The 27,151-nt window shown below is 38.4% G+C and overlaps 1 protein-coding gene across 1 annotated transcript in view; it reads right to left on the minus strand.

Moving 5' to 3' along the window:
- synj1 (synaptojanin 1) overlaps positions 1–16,767 on the minus strand; it is a 540,854-nt gene extending 524,087 nt beyond the window's left edge. Inside the window, 2 exon segments of the mRNA XM_051926623.1 lie at positions 15,999–16,148; positions 16,647–16,767. Coding sequence (XP_051782583.1) covers positions 15,999–16,122 — 124 coding nt within the window. The 5' untranslated portion in view covers positions 16,123–16,148; positions 16,647–16,767.
- Between the last annotated feature and the right edge of the window lie 10,384 nt (positions 16,768–27,151).

The raw sequence follows: 27,151 nt of genomic DNA on the forward strand, positions 1-27,151 counted from the left end.
CACATACATGCACTTACAATAACATAGAAATCAATATAAACAACATTATTAACATCATTATCATATGAGAATATGAAGTAATATATAAGAAGCACATTTCATATAAATATAAATTATTAAAGAGTAAAATCTTCTTCTATAATTTGCTACCGTGGCTACTTGTTTGTCTGTCCAGGATTTTAAATCACCTGTAGTTCGCAAACCGTTTCACGTATTGACTTGAAATGTGGTACACATATAGTACGTCACGTCTGCTATCCGCTTTATGGGTGATGATTGTATTACTCTTTGTCTTTATTTTATTTTATTGTAGAATCAACTCCTATCTGCGCACACCAGGGCGGCCGTGGGCGGATGCGTATGGTGTATTCACTCCATGTTATCGTGCATTGCGCTGTCACTGGTATTTTGATAAAAGAATTTGAACAACATATAAGAAGCGTAAAAATTATTAAACAGTAAAACATTAACATTTAAGAAATAAAGTTACATTGAGTACTACTGCAGTGCCTTCAGGTATACCTCATTTTTTGTTTGCCCATTACATGCTTAAATGTATACATTTTTTGGTGTACCTACCCGAGAACACGCGACATATAACCGAGCGTGGGAGAAGCATGGATTTTAAACACGCGTTGAGTTCATCTGCTGGTCTCCCTCGTGGAATAACTGGTAATGTTTGACTAAAATCTACAGCGAGTAAAACGACATTACCTCCTACTTTTTTTTTTTTTTACGATCTCTGAGATCTTGCTTTTTTCGGTTCAAGGCTTCATAAGCTCTTTTATGTTCCATGGTGTACTTATCCCAAACCATCATCTTTCAATGTTGCAAGACTTTCGCCTTGTATGTAGATCGGGGTAATTACATTCATTGCATTCCTAGTGTGAATCACAATCTGATTGTATGGGTGGTTACCTGTCAGGTAACGCTGATGTTTGGTCATGAAGTCGTCTAACATCCGCCACGTGCCCTCTTTTAATTGCGAGAAGCAGATATATATAGCCAAATTCTCGCACTTCGTTGCGGCGAAGTACTGCTTTTAATTTTTTATTAAGAAGAAAAGAAATCCTTTTTAAACGGATCGAAAATATACCAATAACAATTTGTTAAGGATCTCTTTTTTTGTGAACCTCGCTTTTCACAGCTGTCGCGCTACGGCGTGTGTTTTGTTTATTTGACAGTATGTAGATCGTGGTAATTACATTCATGGCATTCGTTTTCTGAATCACAATCTGACTGTATGGGTGTGGTTACCTGCCAGGTTACGCTTGTGGTTGGTCAGGAAGTCGCCTTACGTCCGCCATGTGCCCTCTTTCTGTTCCCAGAAGCAGATCATAGAATGGTTTTAATAGTTTACTTTCAAATAATGCAAAGAGTATGCGACACGTGTTTCTCCCTAATTCTGGGCTCATCAGGCGTACACACTCACTGTATCCCCTCTCGGGAATGGAATCTCTATCGTCAGCGCCAGAGTTGAAGCCCCTAACGTTGCGCTACGGCGTGTGGTTCGTTTATACCTCGTGTCTTCTCATTAAACTTTTATCTCGCGAATATGTTATTGCAATCCGCAGTGGGAGCGTTTCTATAAACTTAATTTAAACGTACGTTTTACACCGTGCTTTGTTTCCCTTATGAAGATGCTTGTATGCTTCACTCGCTCGATTCTTATTGTTTCGCTCCCTTCTCAATTGATTAATGAAATTTTTGTTTTTCGCTGTTTGCGGCTCTTCCTTCATTTCTCCCTACTGCGTTCTTTTATCTCGCGAATATGTTATTGCAATCCGCAGCGGGAGCGTTTCTATAAACTTAATTTAAACTTACGTTTTACACCGTGGTTTGTTTCCCTAATGAAGATGCTTGTATGCTTCACTCACTCCCTTCTCAATTGTTTAATGAATTTTTTGTTCTTCGCTGTTTGCGGCTCTTCCTTCATTTGTCCCTACTGCGTTCACAGTCTTTTCACGTGATTATGTGGGAGGCGTGATGACGTGACACTCAACTCTGCCTCCCACGGCCATCGAGCTGCCGTCCGTTACAGTATATTGTGAAAAAAGAGGTTCCAGTTATGACCATTACGCGTTGAATTTCGAAATGAAACCTGCCTAACTTTTGTAAGTAAGCTGTAAGGAATCAAATTTCAGCCTTCCACCTACACGGGAAGTTGGACAATTAGTGAGGAGTGAATCAGTCAGTCAGTGAGGGCTTTGCCTTTTATTAATTAGTATATATATATATATATATATATATATATATACATATATATATATATATATATATATATATATATATATATATATATATATATATATACACATATATAAATAAAACACATACATATACATATACACACACACACACACACAGTATAATCTGTGTAAGCCCATGCTGTAAAAAGCCTGGGCTCCTAGAACCTATTAAAATCGTTTGAAAATAAAAAATTGAAATGCAGAGTCGGCCGTTTCGTTTTGTGGATGTGCTCGCCCCACCTTGTCTATCAGCGGCTAAGCAAGTTTCTCTCTCCTCTGAGGTTTTGTTTTGCCGATGTGCTTGCCTTGGTTGTGTGGTAGTGGCTAAGCAAGTTTGTCTTTCGTCGGTGGTTTCACTTTGACGACAGAGTCGCTTTCTTTCAGCTTCACATTTTTGTAAATATTTTATTATATCTTTTCATGGGAAAACACTGAAGATATGACACGTTGATACAATGTAAAGTAGTCAGTGTACAGCTTGTATAACAGTGTAAATTTGCTGTCCCCTCAAAATTACTCAACACACAGCCATTAATGTCTAAACCGCTAGCAACAAAAGTGAGTACACCCCTAAGTGAAAAATGTCCAAATATATTTACATACAGCTCGTACGGTCCGGAACGGATTAATTGAATTTACATTCAATCCTATGGGGGAATTTACTTCGGGTCACGACCAAATCGAGTTGCAACCAGAGTTTTGGAACAAATTACGGTCGTGACCCGAGGTTCCACTGTATATATAAACAAAATAGGTAGATAGATATCTGTACACATACACAATAAAGAACAACCTGCAATTGTCTCTGAAAGAACATCATTGTTTATTCCATATTTAACAAAAATTAGACTTTGAAATATTCTGTTGAATCAAAACTCTAAAGCAAATAACACTAATAAAAATGTCATGAACAAAACTGATGTGACTTAACTAAATATTTTGTTTCATAACCTTTAAAGTTAATCACTGCAAACAAGCAGATCCTGTTGCTCTCAATGATACATCTGCATCTGTCAAAGGGTAATTTGTCCCACTATTACTGAGCAAACTGCTCCTGCTGTGTCAAATTTGAAGGATGCCTGCCTCACAGTGCATGTTTCAAATTAGGGCTCATAGAAGGCTGGTTCAGAATAGTCCAACGTTTTGTTCTTAGCCATTCTTGGGCGCTTTAAGCTGTGTGTTTTAGGTCATTATCCTGTTGGTGGATATATGACCTGCAACAGATGCAGAGCTTTCTGACACTGGGCTCTGGGGTGTCTTGATAGTTTTTAGATTTATTTGTTCCTTGTGTAAACTCAAGGCTCCCTCACTGTGCCGGACACAAGAAAGCATCCCCAAAACATAATCAAGCCTCCTCCATATGTCACAGAAAGCATGGTGTTCTAAAAAAGCTTTATTTTTTTGTCTGTGAACATAGATCTGATGTGACTTACCAAAAAGCTCCAGTCGTGTCTCATCTGAGCAGCACATGGCAAGAACAGGAATTTTTAGGTAACAGTCAGCATTGGTTCAGATGTGAGAGATCATGTTTTAGTAATATACTGAATTTCTATGAGGAAGCGACAAAAGGTTATGATCACAGAGGTGCTTATATTACTCATCTTGATTTTCGAAAAGTATTTGATAAAGTCTCACAAGAAAGGTTGCCCATCATTGGTAGAAAACTGAGAACCTGTTGAATCAATACAGAGGGACTTGGGTTGATATGTGGCAGATGAAATTTAATGTAAGGAAATGTTAGATATTACACATAGAAAATTATTTTTTTTTTAAAAATGGAACAATGGAAGGTCTGTAACTTGAAAGAACCCATTATGAGCTAGACTTAGGAATCATAGACTCGTCACAATCAACCTCCAAGCAGTGTTCAGAAACCATTAAGAAGACTAACAGGATGTGAGGTTGTCTAGCACAATGTGTAGAGTCAAAGACAAAACAGTTTATGTTTAAGATATACAGGTTATTAGGAAAGATTAAAGGAGTTGAATCTTTTCAGTTTAATCAAACAGAGATTAAGAGGTGACATGACTAAAGTGTTTAAAATAATGAAGTGAATTAGTAAAGTGGATTGAGATTGTTAACTTAAAATGAGTTTGACAAGAAAATGGAGACACAGTTGGAAAGTTGTTAAGGGTAAAATTTGCACAAATATTAGGAAGTTTTTCCTTTACAAACAGAACTAAAGGCAAACAGAAAAAGTTACCAAGTACTTTGGAGAACCATAAGACTGTAGGGACATTCAAAATTCACCTTGATGGACTGGCAAGCTTTGTTGGGCTGAATGGCCTGTTCTTGGGAAATGTTTTTCTAATGTTCTGAACAATTAAAAGGAGCAACATCCCCAGTAATTATCCCCAAGACACACCACTTTTGACATTATCAGATTCCTCTGCTTTCTGTATACAAGCACAGTTCTAAACATTTAATGCCCACAGATGCTCAAAAAAAAAAAACACACATCAAAAGGAAAAGAAAAAGGTTGTAAGGAACTAAAATTACACAAAACATGCCTTAGGAGATGCACTTTTCTTTTGGGAAAAACCCACAAATACCCACAGTGCACATCCAAAATCAAATACTGTCATTCTCTGCCAAGCTCTTTAAAAAAGCTTTATCAAGTGAGTGTAGATCTGGTGGCCTGATGAGCCCAGGAACAATTAGTTTTTGGAATTCTCAAACTACGACCACTGGATTTTTTTTTTATATTTTGCCAATAAAAAATTATCAGATCAAGCCATTATTTCAATACAATAACTTGACTTGCTTTTATTTATTCTACATTAATTATTTCTAAAATGATTTTTGGCTCGTTTAAAATCATCATGGCAATGGTCCCTTTTCTAAAAATAGTTAATGGATTCACTGCCTGCCAACACAATAAAAGCAATGTGATGACAGAAAATGCTGTGCTAGCAGAGGAGATGCTCTGACTTGATAACCTTGCAGTGATGTTCAGAAATGATATAGATTATGTTCCACTAATGGACTGTGTCAGTGAAAGCATGTTGTCATCTACAGAATTTCCAACAATGAATTAAACTCTAAAGTAATATTATTATTAAAGGTCTCTTACAAACAGTTCTTCTTCAAAACTTAATACAAGCAGAGTTCCCAAAACATGAATCAAAACAGCTACACCAGAAAATATTTTTTGCAACCATATGATTTATCTGCTGAATAGCAAACTCTATTACCAACAAAGCATCCATGATTTATGGTCAAGTACTATGGGGTGACATACCAGTTAGATTAAATATTTCTTTTGATATGAATTTTGAGAAAGCCTTTTTACTGGTATGCTAAACTAGACTTGTATGTGAACTGTGTGTAACAGGTAAACCTACCCTTTAAGAATATTACTCAGAGTGCAGTTCAACTTGATTGGTGAAATGATGGAAACAGGAAGACAGCACAGGAAGAAAACATGTCTTGCACTGTGACATTTAGTAAATGAGTAAGAATAAGCAAGAGACATATGAAGAAGTTCAACTTATATTAGTTCAAAAGACATAATTATGTGCAGTCGAATCAATTTGACCAGCAGAGCATTTATAAGAATTTCAACAGATTAGTGTAATTGACAAAGGTGCATCTCTTATCTGTTATACATCTGTTAAAGTAAGTTTCACTCTGAAAAATATATACACATACATTGTACTAGTATCTGCTGGATCTGTAAGAATTGTTTAGTTATACTGTGATAGCATCTGCTGAAACTGTCAGAATTTTTAGTTATACTGTGATATGGATTTTTGGTCATATCACCCATTCCTACCGTCAAGACACAATGCCTCAAGTTGTGTTACCATTCTAACAGTAAACTGCATATCAATAATGAAAAAACATTCATAAAATATTTACTGTTAAGGATGTTGCCAGTGACTTGCCTTGTCATGTGTAAGGCATGGAGGGCACATGGTTTTAAACCGTGTCTTAAGTGCTCAATAGTATGAAAGGTATCGTGCTCTATTAAACGTGCAGTGCCATACATGTAGAGCATACTGAAGACGAAGTAAATCATCTTGAAGTATAAAAACAACTGAGGTTTAACAAGAAAAGCAAAGTTTATAGTAGAAACATTTTTCTCTTTTTTTTGCCTTTTTTCTACATGTGTACCAACCTTTTTTGTTTATTCTTGTGAGGACTATTTGCTTTGAATTTTCACTAAATCTTTTAAAAAGAACTTTTGGACCGAGATATTTCTTTCAGCATGCATTTTACCCATGCCTGATCCTGCCTTTTTCTGAATAATGCTAAAAGTAACTGTCACTTTATTGATGATATATGAAAGGGATGCGGTTTTAAAAGCAAATAAATAAAGGAAAGGAATCCACTCAGACATGCCGCAATCTATTTGCACTTTTCCAATCCAGCAAACACTTGAGTCTTTCCTGCACAGACCCCGAAGCTCAGAAACAGTTTCATCCCAAGAGATATAAACACACTCAATCAGTCCATGAAGTGTTCCCGTTATGACTGCTTGTACTTATAATTACCTCACTGTAAACTTGCACTACAACTGTAACATTGCACAACCTGAGCCATTTTATGAACTATATGCACTATCTGCTCTGTATGTACATGTTTATTGTACTTCTGCTTTCATATTGTATATTTTTGATTATTTTTCATCGTATTATTATTATTTTATCATTTTATAGGAAAATAAAGATTAGGAGGAAGAGGATGGTAAAGAAGAAGTGGGACAGTCAGAGAGATACAGAAAGTAGACAAGAGTACAAGGAGATAAGGTGCAAGGTGAAGAGAAAGGTGGCGAAGACTAAAGAAAAAGCGTATGATGAGTTGTATAAGAGGTTGAACACTAAGGAGGGAGAAAAGGACCTGTACCGATTGCCTAGACAGAGAGACAGAGCTGGGAAAGTTGTGAAACAGGTTAGGGTGATAAAGGATTAAGATGGACACGTACTCACAAGCGAGGAAAGTGTGTTGAGCAAATAGAAAGAGTACTTTAAGAGGCTGATGAATGAAGAGAATGAGAGAGAGAGAAAGGTTGGATGATGTGGAGATAGTGAATCAGGAAGTGCAATGGATTAGCAAAGAGGAAGTAAGGACAGCTATGAAGAGGATGAAGAATGGAAAAATCAGTTGGTCCAGATGACATACCTGTGGAAGCATGGAGGTGATTAAGAGAGATGGCAGTGGAGTTTTTAACCAGATTGTTTAATGGAATCTTGGAAAGTGAGAGGATGCCTGAGGAGTGGAAAAGAACTGTACTGGTGCCAATATTTAAGAATAAGGGGGATGTGCAGGACTGTAGTAACTACAGGGGGATAAAAGTGATGAGCCACAGCATGAAGTTATGGGAAAGAGTAGTGGAAGCTAGGTTAAGAAGTAAGGTGATGATTAGTGAGCAGCAGTATGGTTTCATGCCAAGAAAGAGCACCACAGATGCAATGTTTGCTCTGAGGGTGTGGATGGAGAAGTATAGAGAAAGCCAGAAGGAGTTGCATTGTGTCTTTGTGGACCTGGAGAAAGCATATGATAGGGTGCCTCGAGAGGAGTTGTGGTATTGTATGAGGAAGTTGGGAGAAGTATGTAAGAGTTATACAGGATATGTACGAGGGAAGTGTGACTGTGGTGAGGTCTGCGGTAGGAGTGACGGATGCATTCAAGGTGGAGGTGGGATTACATCAGGGATTGGCTCTGAGCCCTTTCTTATTTGCAATGGTGATGGACAGGTTGTCAGATGAGATTAGACAGGAGTCCCCGTGGACTATGATGTTTGCTGATGACATTGTGATCTGTAGTGATAGTATGGAGCAGGTTGAGGAGACCCTTTAGAGGTGAAGATATGCTCTGGAGAGGAGAGGAATGAAGGTCAGTAGGAACAAGACAGAATACATGTGTGCAAATGAGAGGGAGGTCAGTGGAATGGTGAGGATGTAGGGAGTAGAGTTGGCGAAGGAGGATGAGTTTAAATACTTGGGATCAACAGTAAAGAGTAATGGGGATTGTGGAAGAGAGGTGAAAAAGAGAGTGCAGGTAGGGTGAAATGGGTGGAGAAGTGTGTCAGGAGTAATTGTGACAGACAGATATCAGCAAGAGTGAAAGGGAAGGTCTACAGGACGGTAGTGAGACCAGCTATGTTATATGGGTTAGAGACGGTGGCACTGACCAGAAAGCAGAAGACAGAGCTGGAGGTGGCAGAGTTAAAGATGCTAAGATTTGCATTGGGTGTGACGAGGATGGACAGGATTGGAAATGAGCACATTAGAGGGTCAGCTCAAGTTGAACGGTTGGGAGACAAAGTCAAAGAGGCGAGATTGCGTTGGTTTGGACATGTGCAGAGGAGAGATGCTGAATATATTGGGAGAAGGATGCTAAGGATAGAGCTGCCAGGCAAGAGAAAAAGAGGAAGGCCTAAGAGAAGGTTTATGGATGTGGTGAGAGAGGGCATGCAGGTGATGGGTGTAACAGAACAAGATGCAGAGGAAAGAAAGGTATGGAAGAAGATGATCCGCTATGGCAACCCCTAACGGAAGCAGCCGAAAGAAAAAGAACATAGGAAAATAAAGATTATAGAGGCTTTGCATATTGTACCATACAATAACAATAAAGGAATTAAGTACAATTCAATAGAATAGAGCCTGTATTTACAGATGATGATGACTGGCTTCTAAGTTGATTTACATTTCCAAGAGCTCTTGGAGATGTGTGCTGTCAGAACACTAGAATGTATGCTTGATATTTTTATGATGAAATCGTAAGGGGTTACTTATATTGATTTGCATATTCAAAGAGGCATAATTCTGGGAGGAGTCAGGGTGGGGCAGCAGGTGCGTGCACGTGCATTACATTTTACTCTGACTGGGATGGCGTGTGGAAGTTGGCTTACACACAGTTTTGTACATCTGAATTTCTTTTTGCATAAGCACATTTCCACTTTGTCTTTACACCATGTTTTAGGGTGAATTCTACACCCTGCATTATACATGAGGCCCCATCTCTTAAACTATGTAAGCCTGCAACTGAAGAATTACCTTCAGAAATATTTTCTATAATATCCATATTTGAAACATATCTTTGTATGTGAAGTCAATAGAAGAATAAATTACAGCACTAAAAGGAACAGAAAAAATTGCAACAGACCTGCTGAAGTTCTTATAGCTAAAATGAACAGGCCAATCTCTTCTTAACACAGCACCACAGCATACCCCACACATTCTGTTTGATTAATTTGACGGGGGATGTAGAAAAGTAGGTGTGATGCTAAATATTAACAGGGATGATACCAAAGTTAATATGACTGAGAAATACAGCGTAACAGACAGCAAGCTTATTACAGAATCAAATGTATGGGGAGAGAACAGCACTGTTGGCTTACGGATTGTCTTGGTAATTCTGATCAGGAAGCTAGATTAAGCAAAGGATGCTAATGCTTTGCTTCAAAAGGAAAGTTTAACACTGGTCAGTACTTATTTAAATTTCTTGACAATTGACTGTACAGTTGAAAGAAGTACATGTAGCTTCACTAAGCTAATTTTATGCAATTCCCAATTTTCTCAATTTATAAAGCCATCTGGTGCCTTACACTATGAAACTAACTTGCTTCACCTCCTTTTAATATTCTGGGTAAATGAGAAAAGCACCAATATAACACATTAAAAATGAGAAAGACATTAAATTGTGTGCATTTAAATAAAAACTGAAAACATTCAAGGTGTTCTAAAACTTTTGACCAGTAGTGTGTGTGTATGTATATACAGTGCATCCGGAAAGTATTCACAGTGCATCACTTTTTCCACATTTTGTTATGTTACAGCCTTATTCTACAATGGATTAAATGCATTTTTTTCCTCAGAATTCTACACACAACACCCCATAATGACAACGTGAAACAAGTTTACTTGAGATTTTTGCAAATTTATTAAAAATAAAAAAATTGAGAAAGCACATGTACATAAGTATTCACAGCCTTTGCCGTGAAGCTCGAAATTGAGCTCAGGTGCATCCTGTTTCCCCTGATTAAATTCAGTTGATTGGACATGATTTGGAAAGGCACACACCTGTCTATATAAGGTCCCACAGTTGACAGTTCATGTCAGAACACAAATCAAGCATGAAATCAAAGGAATTGTATGTAGACCTCCGAGACAGGATTGTCTTGAAGCACATATCTGGGGAAGGTTACAGAAAAATTTCTGCTGCTTTGAAGGGCCCAAAGAGCACAGTGGCCTCCATCATCCGTAAGTGGAAGAAGTTCGAAACCACCAGGACTCTTTCTAGAGCTGGCCGGCCATCTAAACTGAGCAATCAGGGGAGAAGGGCCTTAGTCAGGGAGGTGACCAAGAACACGATGGTCACTCTGTCAGAGCTCCAGAGGTCCTCTGTGGAGAGAGGAGAACCTTCCAGAAGGAAAACAATCTCTGCAGCAATCCACCAATCAGGCCTTTATGGTAGAGTGGCCAGACGGAAGCCACTCCTTAGTAAAAGGCACATGGCAGCCCGCCTGGAGTCTGCCAAAAAGCACCTGAAGGACTCTCAGACCATGAGAAAGAAAATTCTCTGGTCCGATGAGACAAAGATTGAACTCTTTGGTGTGAATGTCAGGCGTTACGTTTGTAGGAAACCTGGCACCATCCCTACAGTGAAGCATGGTGGTAGCATCATGCTGTGGGGATATTTTTCAGCAGCAGGAACTGGGAGACTAGTCAGGATTAAGGGAAAGATGACTGCAGCAATGCACAGAGACATCCTGGATGAAAACCTGCTCCAGGGCACTCTTGACCTCAGACTGGGGCGACGGTTCATCTTTCAGCAGGACAACGACCCTAAGCACACAGCCAAGATATTAAAGGAGTGGCTTCAGGACAACTCTGTGAATGTCCTTGAGTGGCCCAGCCAGAGCCCATACTTGAATCCGATTGAACATCTCTGGAGAGATCTTAAAATGGCTGTGCACCGACGCTTCCCATCCAAACTGATGGAGCTTGAGAGGTGCTGCAAAGAGGAATGGGCGAAACTGGCCAAAGATAGGTGTGCCAAGCTTGTGGCATCATATTCAAAAAGACTTGAGGCTGGAATTGCTGCCAAAGGTGCATCGACAAAGTATTGAGCAAAGGCTGTGAATACTTATGTACATCTGATTACTCAGTTTTTTTATCTAGATATATATATATAAAATCCCTATGTGCGTCCAGGTGTCCGTGTGTGGGTGTCTTCTGATGAAGTGCGCATGCGCGGGGCACGGTGCGATGCGCGATATTACTGTCTGAGAAAGTTAGAGGCGTTTTACGGAAATACAAACCAGTATTACTGCGAGAGGAAATTAAAGGTACACAACACAGTGACGCATATTACAGCCACATACAAGCCAGTATTACTGTCAGAGGAGATTAAAGGCATATTACCGACGCACACGCCTGTATTACTGCCAGAGAAAATTAAAAGGTATATTACGGACGTACAAGCCAGCAGACGTACAAGACGGTATCCTTCAATAAGGGTGCGCACAGGCATCCTTCAATAAGGGCGCGCACAAAAAGACGAGCCTCAGAAGGGCGACCTCAATTGGTCGCAGCAAATAAAGGCGCGCGTAAATAAAGATCTGCACCTTTGTTGCTCTTCACATATTCCAGAGCCATTTGAACTAAATTATCTATGAACGCCTTTATTCACCGCACTCAATTGAGGTCGCCCTTTTGAAGCTCACCTTTTTGTGCGCGCCCTTATTGAATAGAGCCGTACAAGACAGTATTACTGTCACAGAAAATTAAAGACACACAATACACGGCGGTAGCCCACGAAGAACGGTCAGCTCAGCAAGTAAACATCGACAAAAGAAAGGCTGAAAGAAAAATACGACCAACAAAAAGAATGAGGTCAAAGTCCCTTGCCATTTAATATAGACTGTTCCTACTAATGTTTATGCACTACTGTTCTAGCGCCCGGGCTAAATGACTAGTTTTTAATAAATTTGCAAAAACCTCAAGTAAAACTTTTTTCACGTTGTCATTATGGGGTGTTGTGTGCAGAATTCTGAGGAAAAAAATGAATTTAATCCATTTTGGAATAAGGCTGTAATATAACAAAAGTTGGAAAAAGTGATGCGCTGTGAATACTTTCTGGATGCACTGCATATTGTCACACACGAGCGCATAGGAAGCAGCTGAAAGACCCAACGAGTAGCGAGAAATCACATGTCAGGGGACAACGGTAGTGTGCTAACCTTTCTCTCTTTGTTCCTTCAGGAAAGACGGAAATCCACTGCCATGAGTTCACACGGAAAAAAGACGCCAGTCACTTCCAGGTTCCTTCCTTCCCTCCAGTCTCTGTCTAATGACGTCACCACTACCCATCCACCACAGCGGTTCCTTCCCAGCATCCTGTATCAACTTCTGTCCCCACCTCATAAATACTGAGACTTATTTCTTTGGTTGTCCGGTGTTGTATTGACAAACTTGACCGTGTTCAGTGAAACAAACAACTTTACAGTATATGGGGGCAGATTCCCCAAACCTTTATGACCTTTGTTTTGTATTTATTTTACTATATATATATATATATATATATATACACATACATACATACATACATACATACATACATACACACACACACACACACACACACACACACACACACACACACACACACACACACACACACAGTACTGTGCAAAAGTTTTAGGCAGGTGTGAAAAAATGCTGTAAACAGAATGCTTTCACAAATATAAATAATGATTGTTTATTGTTATCAATTTACAAAATGCAAAGTGAGCAAACAACAGAAAAATCTAAATCAAATCAATATTTGCTGTTACTACCTTTTGCCTTCAAATCAGCATCAATTCTTATTAAGTACACTTGCACAAAGTCTGGGATTTTGTAGGATTATAGTCAGGTGTATGATCAACCAATTATACCAAACAGGTGCCAATGATCATCAATGTCACACAGAGGTTGAAACACAGTCATTAACTGAAACACAAACAGCTGTGTGGGAGGCTTAAAACTGGGTGAGGAACAGCCAAACTCAGCTACCAAGGTGAGGCTGTGGAAGACAGTTTCATGTCATGGCAAGTTTGAGCACAGCAACAAGACACAAGGTAGTTATACTGCATCAGCAAAGTCTCTCCCAGACAAAGATTTCAAAGCAGACTGGGGTTTCAAGATGTGCTGTTCAAGCTCTTTTGAAGAAGCACAAAGAAACGGGCAACGTTGAGGATTGTAGACGCAGTGGTCGGCCAAGGAAACTTAGTGCAGCAGATGAAAGACACATCAAGCTTATTACCCTTCGAAATCGGAAGCTGTCCAGCAGTGCCATCAGCTCAGAACTGGCAGAAACCAGTAGGACCCAGGTACACCCATCTACTGTCCGGAGAAGTCTGGCCAGAAGTGGTCTTCATGGAAGAGGTGCAGCAAAAAAGCCATACCTCTGACGTGGAAACAAGGCCAAGCGACTCAAGTATGCACGAAAACATAGGAACTGGGTTGCAGAAAAATGACAGCAGGTGCTCTGGACTGATGAGTCAAAATTTGAAATATTTGGCTGTAGCAGAAGGCAGTTTGTTCGTCGAAGGGCTGGAGAGCGGTACAATAATGAGTGTCTGCAGGCAACAGTGAAGCATGGTGGAGGTTCCTTGAATGTTTGGGGCTGCATTTCTGCAAATGGAGTTGGAGATTTGGTCAGGATTAATGGTATTCTCAATGCTGTGAAATACAAGCAGATACGTATCCATCATGCAATACCATAGGCGTATGATTGGCCCCAAATTTATTCTGCAGCAGGACAACGACACCAAACATACAGCCAAAGTCATTAAGAACTATCTTCAGCGTAAAGAAGAACAAGTCCTGGAAGTGATGGTATGGCCCCCACAGAGCCCTGATCTCAACATCATCGAGTATGTCTGGGATTACATGAAGAGACAGAAGGATGTGAGGAAGCCTACATCCACAGAAGATCTGTGGTTAGTTCTCCAAAATGTTTGGAACAACCTACCAGCCGAGTTCCTTCAAAAACTGTGTGCAAGTGTACCTAGAAGAATTGATGCTGTTTTGAAGGCAAAGGGTGGTCACGCCAAATATTGATTTGATTTAGGTTTCTCTTTTGTTCATTCACTGCATTTTGTTGATTGATGAAAATAAATGATTAACACTTCCATTTTTGAAAGCATTCTTTGTTTACAGCATTTTTTCACACCTGCCTAAAACTTTTGCACAGTACTGTGTGTGTGTATGTTTATATATTACACACACCAGCTGTTTGATAAAGCAATAGTAGAAGAATAAAGTTTTAGTATGTTTGTCATCCATTCACTTCATACAGTCTTGTTCAAACACACCTCACTACCTATGAACAGTGACCCCAGTTATGGCCACAACTACAGAGGTACCGAGATTGTACAGGACAGAATTATTGTCATATATGTCCCTGCCAACACAATTCACCAACAGCATGGATACTTCCCAAGGGCACCTGGGCTTATGTGGAGGATGCCTCGGAAGGGATACCAGCAGAGGCACCACAACAGAAGTACAAGAAGCATGTTATAACTCCCCATGGGAGTGCAAGAATACCAGAGACTACTAGAGAGATCTCTAGCCTGGTATCCCTGGAAAAAGTAAAGGGTCAACACTGACTCTAGAAGTTGTTCTGGAGCTAAGTTAGAAGTGAAATGAGTTAAGTGGGTTAAAAACACCTCAAAAGTAGGGCTGAGTCAGGAGAAATTAAAAATATAAGCACTCTAATGGCAAAAGGATAACAGGCTATAGAGAAGGACAAGGAAGGTAAAAAGGGAAAGTTAGTGTGCTTGTGCAAAGAATAGAAATTTGAACAAGTCAATCCAGAGATTGTTAAAAGCACCATGACCTTTACTAGAAAGGTGCAGGGAAGCTTTGGGTGTTTGTTGTGTTCTATTACGTAATATCTTGATTTTCCAAAGCTTTCCTCTTCCTGGAATGATTTGCCTAATGATTCTCCTTTTGACCTCCTGGGTGTTATTCTGGATTTTGTGACAACTCAAAGCACTCCCACTTGTCCACATGAGCTTTCTCTTTACTCATCTCTATTGCATACGCCAATAAATTGAAATCTTGCCATTTAACAAATGTTCCATTCATCCAACCATTCCCTGAACTGTAATAGAGCTTTTAACACAGTTTTGTAATACAGTTTTAGGGAACAGCTAAAGCCTACTTTAACAGCGAGAAGTACAACAGAGAAAACTACCCTATCCTCATTCACATAACTTAAGTTTATAGTTGTCACTTAACCTAGCACATCTTTGCAACATGGAAGGAAATTAGATGAGCCAAAGAAACTACAATGGGAGAATATATAAACTTCACAAAGACACTGACTGTCCCTTGAGACAAGTCTGGTCTCCTGAAGATGCAACTGCACCATCACTTTTCCTTTCAAAAACAAGTAACCTAATAATTTTAAAAATTATAAATATAACAACTGCTAAAACACTACTAAAGATACATTTTTTCTAGTAATTATATCAAGCTGCATCACATCAGTATTGAATGACGTAATAATTGACGACTAAACCTTGATTACCAAGATGCGGCTACTTTTATAACATATGACATGAGCCAAAGAAATAAAATACTGAAGATACATTAGGACATGGAACACAAATAAGAACTGTAATATGAAGCACGCAAACTTTACAAAACGCTTATTATTAGCTAGTCGGGTGACCGCTGGCAAAGAGGTGACAGAATTCAGGCGTCTAGTATAGTAATATGTCATTATTTTGAGAGACGCGACACTTACATAGCACCGCCACTGCTCCCGATTCGAAGAGAAGACATTCTTCGCGGTTCCTCGCTTCCACCAGCACGCTGTAAGGAGGTATATCCAATTTGTGGTATACTCGATAGCCTTTGCTGAAAGCCATCGCTGGCACCTCTGCGGATGGATAACCTGTAGAGACAGAAGGCAAGTAGGAAGTGAGAAATGCTAGATAATGCAAACGGAGATGCCATCCGCCATTCATTCCCAATACAAATTCCCGCTGCACCTAATATTTTCAGTTAATTAAATGTTCTTCGTTCATTGTGAGTAAGTCACCAGCCCCATAGATCGTAATGTTGTAACACTACCGGCAGTGATGACACTGAAAAGAAGACAGGCCATGTAAACAATCGGCATAGACGCATGAAAAACAACATTGATCAAATTAAATCGCAAACGTGTTTAAATGAACAGTAATTCCACACGCTGCTCCGATTCCACAATGTCATTCTGTCACAAGGTGTAGGACCTTAGCAAAATATAGACTGGGGAAGGCTTTTAGAAGTAAACAGAGTTTTGCGATTTTCTGCTACGCTCTGTTCTGACATTCAGTTGCATTAATTCCCCTTCCATTCCGCGTCAATTTTTATAATGATTCTTCTTTCATAAATTTATTTGTATACTTACCTCTTCAAATTATTCTGTAGTTTCCTATTTAACCACACAACTCCCCGGAAAAACGATTTCGCCTACCTACTCGTACATGGCGACGGACATTACGTTTGTACTGTCAGCTCCTCCCTTTCTAAAACGTTCGAGGAGTAATATGATATGAAAGCCGCTAGGGGGCAACAACCAACGTAATGTAGACCTAGTTTCCCCATTAATTTAGCTAGCTATATCTAGCACATAAACGCTTAACTTTATGTCCGACCCTCCGCGATCGTGAACCGGTTTGAGTGGATTTGAAAACAGATTGTCGAATTGTATAAACATGCATTGTATTCATAAAATTAAAATAATGCATTCAATTAATCAAGCGAAGGACATATGAGATTACTCCATTTTGCAATGTTTACTTAATACGTAATGCGATAGCTTTATTATGCGACTAGACATAGTACAATCTTAACAATAACGAACAGAGTGACCCCGACCGAGGCAGTTAGAGGACCACTGTTCTAATATGGAAAAATAGCACTATGAATTGTTAGTTGCTTTGGATTGAAATGTAATTTAAATAGCAAACTGCAGTAATTAGTTATGTGAAAACAGTGCCAATCGAAAACCATATGGAGTCCTAGGCAAGATTTTGCCCACCCCCAAAAGAACACCATATCAAAATAAATGCAGTCTATGTAAAAAACACATATGCACTGGTTCAATACAATAGACCTGGGGTTCCCAAAGTCGATCTTAGGGGCCCACTGTGTCTGCAGGTTTTTGTTCCAACCAACTTCTGTTTTTCATTGGAGTCATTATTTCCTAGTTTCTGTGTTTTGAAGTCAATGTAAAAATGACAATCTAAGTTTGATAGTTTTTTATTAAAATCCAGTAAGCAGTTATATGGGGAATATGTAGGGTTTTTTAAGTCGTTAACAGTATTTTCAACATCATTTTCATTCTGCTTTTGCAGGTGTTCTGGTTATTTAATTAATTATTTACTAATTAGCGAGTCTGACACTGAAGTCGTTGCTGCTTTCATCATTCCGGGTGTCTGCAGTGCTGGTTGTTAATTGTCATTATTAGGGTTAAATGAAGGGAGCAAACTACACAGGAAAAGGGGAAAATAATAGGAAAACAACAAAAGAGAGTTAAGCATATATAGCTTGAGAAAAAAATAGAAATATTTCTAGATGTCTTATACATGTAAAAACCTTATTGTTGTGGTTTTCTGAATGCAGAATAAAAGAAAAGTAAAAAAAGACCAGCTGATTAAATGGGATCAGTTGTTATCAATTACTATCACCAATTGTGAATCTGGTTGGAACACAAACCTGCAGTCACAGTTGGTCCCCAGGATGGAGTTTGGGAACCACTGCAAAATAGACCAAAGTAATGGCAAACTAATCATGTGCAAATTGTACACAAGGTAATTACACTTGATTGGGTCATACTTTAATTTGTTATAAGTAATAATAGTAGTAGTAGTAATTGTAATAATACTAAACATAAAATAAATATCTTAAACAGAAACAGGTGTTTTGAAGCTAATGCACAATTTAAAAATATAAGCATAAATTACAGACTATAATTATCACTGGAACCGTATACATTACATTGTTGTACTTAAACATAACACTATAAAAAAAGAGCTTTCACAAATGGCATTTAATTGATTTTAAGGACTGTGATAACATTGTCCCAGACACATGAGGAAGATATGCTTGTTGGGAATGAGTCTAGATATTGTAAAAGTATATCTGAAATAACATAAATGACAGTGCTATAAGATATACAGTACCTAGGTAGTCTCCCCATTAGACTAATCCTCTATTAGACTTAGACTTAGATCCTCCCATGCTATGTGGCATATCGGGCAGCATGTCTCCCACAAATCAGATACTGGGTGAGGGCTTCGGTGTCATCCCATTTGGTGTTCAGTGCCTTCAAGTTTTGCATGTAATTCGGGGGCATCCTCGTGGTCATTTAGTGCAAGGAGGTGTCCACCTCATAGCCACCTTAGGGATCTGACTGTTCTCCATGTGAAGGATGTGGCCGGCCAGTCAGTCTTCAGTGTGCAATGATGTTATGGAGTTTGCACGAACCACTCCTTTGAAGCACCTTTTCATTGATGATGTGGTCGAAATATCGAAGGCACCTCTATTGAAAGACATCAAGCTTCTTGTTTATGTTTGCTGACACCTTCCAGGTTTCGCTGGGATAATTGGCTATAGGGACCACGATGGAGTTGGACAAATGGAGCTTGATCTTCAGCGATATGGACGTCAAAGACCTCCATTACCTTTGATTATATTACTGACCAATGTCACTGATTCCAGCTACTAAATGATCAGTGATATAAACATGATGAAAACCTGGGGCTTATTTCCTGTTGATTTAAAATGGCCATGGAGGCATGCTTAAGTAGTAAGATTCATTAGATAATTATTATGATATTATAGAAACGTCTGGCTGAATGTGTAAACTTTACCTTAAAATATTTACTTTTAAAAAGTACAGAACTTGGTTATGTCTCTGATGTCAAGTGAAGTGGATCTCTACCTTTATTCCATTAAGGTCTGCCAGAGGAACACAAGAATTGATATCCTGACATCATTCTTGCAAAGAAGAAGTGGTGGAGTTTGGTGATCTGTGGTGTGGGAGTTAATTAAAAAATACATTTTACTCCTAATAACTTCATGTTTCACTTTCTGCTAAATAGTCATGCAGGAATTTCTGAACCTTTTATTTCCTTTTTTTTTTTTCACCCGCACAGGAGCAAAAGCAGCTGAGTGGTTTGGATAGCATTTGAAAAATGTACTTGTTACACGTACTTGTACTTGTTATTTGTGTTCAAACTAGCGTCAGGAGGTGGGGCAGTAAGCTGCAGTAGCTAGCACCTGCATCTCTGTAAGTAAATAACCGGTGTCGTAGTAAGCAACACAAACATTTCCTTAGTAGGGAAAAAAAGGGCAGCGGCTAACTTCAAAGCGGTAAAGAGAAGGGCTCCACGGTACTGTACATAGGCAGGCGGCTAGATCAGGCACGAGCAGGTGTAGGAGCAGACAAGACACTAAAAAGTAAATAAGGATATTTAGTAAGCACGTTTTTCTAGATTGAACAATTCTTAACGGTACAGCGGTTTAGAGGGTGACAGAATAAAGGTTAATTAATAGGAAGGAATACAAATGGTGCCAGCTTTTGAGACCTTCCTGCAAGGGTTTATAGGCTCTTGGCCAGTGGATCCAGTGGTCATTGTCCACTGTTGGACTGAAGAAGAAACATTATACATAAGGGTTGTCTATCATTTCTGCCATCCAAATTTAAAGAGTTAGGTGCCAGGCTGAGGAGCAGAACTGACAAGGTAGTCTTCTCCGAAATTCTGTCTGTGTCACATGCCAGTCCAGGTGAGACTGAGGAGATTTAAGGCTTAACGTGTGGCTCAAATCTTGGTGTAGGGTAGAAGAGTATAGGTTTTGGGGCATTGGGACTCCTTTTGGAACAGATCAGACTTGTTCAGCCGTGACAAGTTACATCTGAACCAGAGGGGCACCAGTGTGTTATTTTGGGAAGTGTATAAGTAGGTTAGTCTTGGATTGTTTAAATTAATAAATGTGGGTTGTGGGGGAGGGGGGGGGGGGGGAGATAGTTTAGGACAGACCAGGATTAGAACTGTACATGAAGGAACAAACAATAGTGTAAGAGTAAAAATGCATAGTAATGTAAATTCTAACCCAAAATTTAAATGCAAAAGCAAAATGAGTAACACTACAAATTCTAACCCAATGTTTAAATACAAAAGTAAAATGAGTAACACATTAAAATTACTTTGTCTTAATGCTAGAAGTATCAAAAATAAAACAAGTGAGTTGGAGTTGTATGTAGAGAAGCAAAATTATGACATCATAGCAATAACGTAAACTTGGCTAAATATCAAAGATGGGGATCATTATAACACAGAGCGTTACACATTTTCTAGGAAGGATAGTTTACAGGGGAATATTATAGTCATGGGGGACTTGAACTACCTGAATATTAATTGAAATAACCTTGCAAATAGCGGAGCACAAGAGCAGGAGTTTTTATGAGTAATCAGTGACTGTTTTTTAACATAGTATGTTAAATCACCGATGTGAGGGGAAGCCTGTCTGGATTTAGTATTTTGTAATAATAAGGATAGAATTCAGGGTGGTTCAGGTGGTTGAACAACTAGGGCCAAATGAACATTATATAATACAATTCTGAGTATTTTATAAGAGTGGGGATGCTAAGACTAAAACTGTCGAGTTTATCTTTGGTAGGGCAAATTTTCAGCAGATGCGGCAAAGTCTAAGGACGATAGACCAGGATAAGCTTTTAAGTGCAGAGACAGTCGAGGAGCATTTGAAAAGGTTTACAAATGTTTTGTATATAATGCAGGACAGGAAGGGCCATCTTAACAGAATTATAGGTGCCTGGGCAAAGCAGTGCACTGGGGCCTCCACCTGCACAACCTCTCAGCTAGTCACAACATTCATAGATTAGCATGGGGCCCCTATGCTTGTGGGGCCCCTGGGCAACTGCGAGCGTGCCCATGAGTTAAGACGGCCCTGAGAACAGGTACATACTTAAATTTGGAATTAGCAGGGAATTAAAAAAAATTCCACAATGGATTAATAAAAAGTTGAAAAAAAGCTGCAAGGGTAAAAACAGCTGTACAGACAGACTAATAACTTCAATATGAATCACAGGGCATATGAGAATGTGAGGGCAACCATTAAGAAGGATATTAGGGAGTCTAAAAGGCAGTTAGAGAGGAATATATCAGATAAGGGGAAAGATGAACCAAAGAGATTTATTCGGTATTTTAGTAGTAAAAGAACAGTCAAGGAGGATGTGAAGTGCATTAGGAAAAGTAAAGGAGAATTTAAAAATAATTATGTGAAATAGCTTATGCTCTAAACTTTTTCCAAAGGTCTTCACATCTGAGAAAGTGGATAACCTCCCAAGGACTGCTAAGGAGGCACTGAGTGATTTGGAAATTGTAGAGGGTGAAGTACTGCTTAGTTTAAATAGGCTGAAATCAAACAGATCATCAGGACCAGTACTATTTACCCCTTAAGGAGGTTAGCGAGTAAATATATAAATCATTGATGCTTATGTTTATAAAGTCACTGTGCCCTGGGGCAAATCCAAAGAAATGGAAAAAAGGGAAATATTATCCTGTTACATAAAAAGGGTGACCCAGCAGATCCAAGCCACTGTAGGTCAGTAATTTTAACGTGCATCACCGGTAAATTAATGGAATGAAAAGATTACATTGAGCAACACATGGCAAGAACAGGAGGTTTACTGAGCAGTCAGCATGGGTCCAGAAGAGGAAGGTCATGTTGTACCAACATGCTGGAATTCTATGAGGAAGCAACAAAAGGATATGATCATAGTAGAGCATATGATATTATTTGCCATGAGTTTTAGAGTGCATTTGATAAGGTGCCGCAAGAAAGATTGGACATCAAACTAAAGTTCAGGGTGTTTTTTGTTGATGGATGCAAAAGTATCTCAGAGACTGGAATCAGAGGGTTATGGTGCAAAGAATCCTAGCAGAATTGGTTGGTTAGTGCTGCAGCTGCTGCTGTTCTTAATAATATATACATTATTTGGATAGGAAAATAAGTAACAAGCTGGTGTGACAGTTTAGGGGCGTCGCTGACCCCTTGAACCCTCAGACCACTCGTCAGACACCAGGTAAAAGTCCAGAATTATTATTTATTTCAATAATAACATGCACAAAGCACCACTACTCCACAATATTCTAATAAACAATCAATAATCCACAAAAGTTAATCAATCCTCTACTCCCAGCAGCTCAGTCACCCTTCCTCCCAACTCGGCTCAGTGCTGGGATTTCCCACAGTCCTTTTAAAGTCTTTGACTCGGAAGTGCTTCTGATCCCCCCAGTCCATGTGATTCCTAGCACTTCAGGGTCAGATCAAAACTCTTCTTTTCTTCAGCCCGGAAGTATATCATTTCTTCTGTTTCCACGATTGTGAATTACTTCCGGGCTATATGGAAAGTATAAGTCCCTGGGCCTCCCTACAGCGTCCTCTGGTGGCCCCCATGGTATCCAGCAAGGCTGTGACAAAAGACTCCAAGTTCCATGATGCCCTGCTGGAATTCGGGGCCCTTCCATGTTGCAGGGATGGCTCCATCTGGCGGCTTGGGGTTGTTGGCCGGGATATACGGCCGGCAATCTCTCACACTGGTTATGTTTGCAGATAACACTAAGCTAAATGAATTGGCAGATAATGTAGAATCTGCAGAATCATTACAGAGGGACTTGGACAGCCTATAGTCTTGGGCAGATTTGCAGCAAATTTATTGTAAGTATTTATTTAATGTAAATAAAAGTAAAGTATTATATGTAGGAAGTAAAAATGTTAGGTTTGAATATATAATGGGAGATCTGAAAAGTACACTTTATGAGAAACATTTAGGAGTCATAGTGGACTCTACACCAGTGTTCAGAAGACGTTAAGAAGGATAACAGAACATTATGTTATACAGCACAATGTGTAGAGTACAAGTCCAAGGAGGTTATGATGAAGCTTTATAGCACACTGGTAAGGCATCATCTGGAGTACTGTGTACAGTTTTGGTTTCTAGGTTACAAAAAGGACATAGCAGTGCTAGATTCCATAGAAGTGCAATTAGGCTGATTCCTGGGCTACAGAGGAATGAATTATGAGAAAAGATTAAAAGAGCCGAGCCTTTCCAGAAAATTAAGAGTAGACATAATTGAAGTTTTTAAAATTATGAAGGGAATTAGTACAGTAGATCGAGACTGTTATTTTAAAATGACTTCATCAAGAACACAGGGATACAGTTGGAAAGTTCTTAAGGGTAAATTTCTCCAAAAACATTAGGAGTTTTTTTCTTTACACAGAGAGCCATAGACACATGGAATAAGCTTCCAAGTAATGTGGTAGACAGTATGACTTTAGGGACTTTAAAAACTATACTTGTTGTTTTTTCTAGAAGGATTAAGTGGATAGGAACAATGAGCTTTGTTGGGTTGATTGTCCTGTTCTCATCTAGATTGTTCTAATATGCAAGGACCCCCTACACAAGCCATGATTTTTATTCTCTTTTACTTTTGCTGCAGTCTTGACAAAGGTGATTTTATTTAAACTTACATTTATTAACAAAAAACATAAAAAAAAATTGCTGCTTTGCAATTATGGTGCCTGTGTTTCTTTAAAGCACAATAGATAATAAAGGACACATTTCAAAAACAGCTTTTGTGTTTTTATTAAATAAGTTATTTTTCAGTAGTGGAAGAATTTGTTAGTCATAACATAAAATGTGATTTTTTTAATAACTTATTATTATCAAAATGCAGAATTTGTTACTGCAGATATTTTGGATGACAAAAGCTGCTCGCTTAGTCTATGTATTTATTTTTAAATTATGCATAAAATGATTACATATTTCTAAACATAAAGCAAATTTTCAAAATTCAGAATATATCGTTACGGAACTTTTTCATTACATAATTACAGGAGCTACTTTGTTATCCTCTGAATTCATCAAAGGAGTCTTTCCATTTGGAACAGTGCTATTTAACATGAGCAGAAAATGTAAATGTGTTTTCTCTTCACATAAAATAATCAAGTCAGCAGAATTGACAAAAGCATTCTGCAGGGCTGTGGCAACAGTCAGGTAAGCAGTAGAAAGACTAGTGGCCAGCTATGACACCTGTGCAGCTTTAAAAAGCCAGCAGAGTAGTAGCAGCAGTGTGTGTAAATTCAACCTACAATTCTCTTTGTGAGATCGTCACATCTTTAATATCATGCTAAAACATTAAATTTGGAAGTGTTACATATCACCTTCACTCCACCGTTTGTTGTTGGATCATTGAAAGCAGGCCATTCCCATTGTAACTACTGGCTGGTAGCTGCACTGCCATTCACTGCATAGGTTAATGTGAGCAGACACTGGAAACACATTTTTAATGGTAGGTGTAAATGCATGCTCAATTATATATAAATACAATATATGAAACAAATGTTAAAGGGTTTTCTCAGAAAAAAATGACAGTCATTGCACTATTATGTATATATTTTGGAGAATGATGAAGCAATCCACTTTAAAAAAATCAGTTTGATACCCCTGCTGAATATTTTACTGCAATTTTAACATTATTTTCAGTAATCTTGTAGGCCCTCTAAAAGTTTACTGAGGCTCCATATTTTGCTGCCACCCTCTGGTTGAGAACCACTAGTCTAGGTAGAAAAATAAGAAAATACAAGTAGCTAAGTACAAGCTGGTAGATAACAGCCTGCAGGCTAACTTTACATATTTATTATCTAGCATAGCAATGACAGAATGTTTGAATCTCTGTGTTTAGTTCACCTCTCCTCTTCTTCCTTTTTCTTTTTGTGGTATTGAGTGCCTAATGGCTTTTGCCTTTTCATTTTGAAACAATCCTTGATGAGTCCTTGTTCTCTTTTTACTGCTTTAACTGCAATATGTTTTTCTGGGTCACACCAAGCTAACCTACCAGCGACATTCGCACACGTCTCATTCCCCTAATGTACCTATTTTGTGCTGGTGCAGCAGGAGGCATGAATTCCAAAGGACACAAGTAGCATGAATAGCATTGTGCCAAACACCTGAGACAAAGCAAAATTGTTTTTCTAAATCATCATCCCCCCGGACAATGGTGCCCTAAATGTCTCCTAATTGCTTGGCCAGCTCTGCATAAGAAAACAATAAATAATTATTTGCTTATCATTTCATTAAGATGAAGTTTCCCCAGAGAGTTTTATTAAAAATATTTTTCTTGCTAGTAATTTATTTTAGAATTGCTTGAACACACTTCTCTTTTTTCAGTATAATGTTCATCTACTTTAGCAAAATTCTGCACTTGCATTTACATTTCTCAATGACTTTGGTTACATCTTGCCTGAAGAAGGGGCCTGAGTTGTCTCGAAATCTTGCATATTGTAATCTTTTTAAATAGCCAATAAAAGGTGTCATTTTGCTTGACTTCTCACTATAAGGTGTAATAAAAACTAAATGAGCCAGGTGTTTTTGTTGTTATCACTCTCAACTATTTTCCGATTGCTGGCATGTTTGACACTGCAGAGGTGGAAATCTAAAGGAACAACACGTGGCCATAGGTTGGATGCAGAAGAACAGTACCCTGCTTTCAATATTTTAGATTTAATTTTTTTTTCTTTTTTTGGTGAGAATGGGCTTCTATAGTATGAAGTTTGGCTTGTACACTGATAATATTAAATGTAAGCAATGGATGTTGTTTTACATATCCTTATGGAAGATATACAATAAACTTATGGCATAATAATTATTTTTCCTGTTACTTATTTATATTCCTTTTAGTATTTTTACTTTTTAATCTCAGCACTGTTTCACACTACGCACAATGCCAATTTCTTCCACATTATTCAGTGCATCCTTACACTATTCATTCTTGTTATTGACTGAAATTCCAAAGTAGTGATGAGCACTGTCCTCAACATAAACTTCAGAAAGTGTCCTTGTCACTCCATTTGGTACAAAAAGGTAATTATTTCATGAAAAAAAACTTACTCAAACAACTAAAATACATGTTTTAAACACCCAGAGCATCAATGTTTTGAATATAGTGTTTCATCTAAATTATGACACAAGCAAGTTTCTTAAGGGGAACAGGCTAAATCTTTGCCAGGGGTCAGGAAAGGATGAAAACCCCAGAAAAGACTAAGACAGCAGATTGACCCAAGCAAAAATAAATTGGTCAAATGAGCAAAGTCAAAACCAATATTAACAAGATTATTCCCTAACCAAAGTAAACATTTACAAATTGTGATAAATTTGTTTTAGATGTATCCTCGCATGATTATGTCAATGGGTGCCATAATTGTTAAATACACTTAGGTCAATTCATGCAAAACAAGCACAAAATGGAAGCAACCTTGATAAAAACCCATTTTAAAATGGTGTCAAGATGATGTCATTATAATGATGATAAAAATAAAAGACATAAAAATCAACTCTTAAAGAAAGAAAGAAAGAATGAGCTCAATTACTTCAAAGCAGGAGAATGCCTGTACTTTCTAATTTCTTAGTTACTTAAAGTAAATGTTCAGTTGACAAATTAAGGTGATGCTTTTGTGCCATTATGTCCTAGTTGTAACTGCTTTCATACCTAACTTTGCCACTCTTAGCCAGGAGCATTTTTTTGCTTTTCACTTTAGCAACCTGTTTGTACATATCATACTATCTTGCTATCAACAGTGTTCTGCTTACAGTTGATTTTTTTTCCTATTATTTGCTTCTGACGCTAATTTTTCTTTTGTTTTTCAGAGCTGCTCTTGTTGTTTGTATTATGTTGCTCTTTGTTATTTTTTCCAGAAACATGATAGTTTCCTGTAGCTGATTGTTTTAATAATATGGATTCCACTTTAAAACTTGACCACAAGTGTTCATCAATGGCTGTTTTTTTTCTATGACAAAGCCCTAATGCCAAGCCTATGGTAGAAACA

Source organism: Erpetoichthys calabaricus, chromosome 4 (assembly GCF_900747795.2).
Source record: "Erpetoichthys calabaricus chromosome 4, fErpCal1.3, whole genome shotgun sequence".
Classification (NCBI taxonomy): domain Eukaryota; kingdom Metazoa; phylum Chordata; class Cladistia; order Polypteriformes; family Polypteridae; genus Erpetoichthys; species Erpetoichthys calabaricus.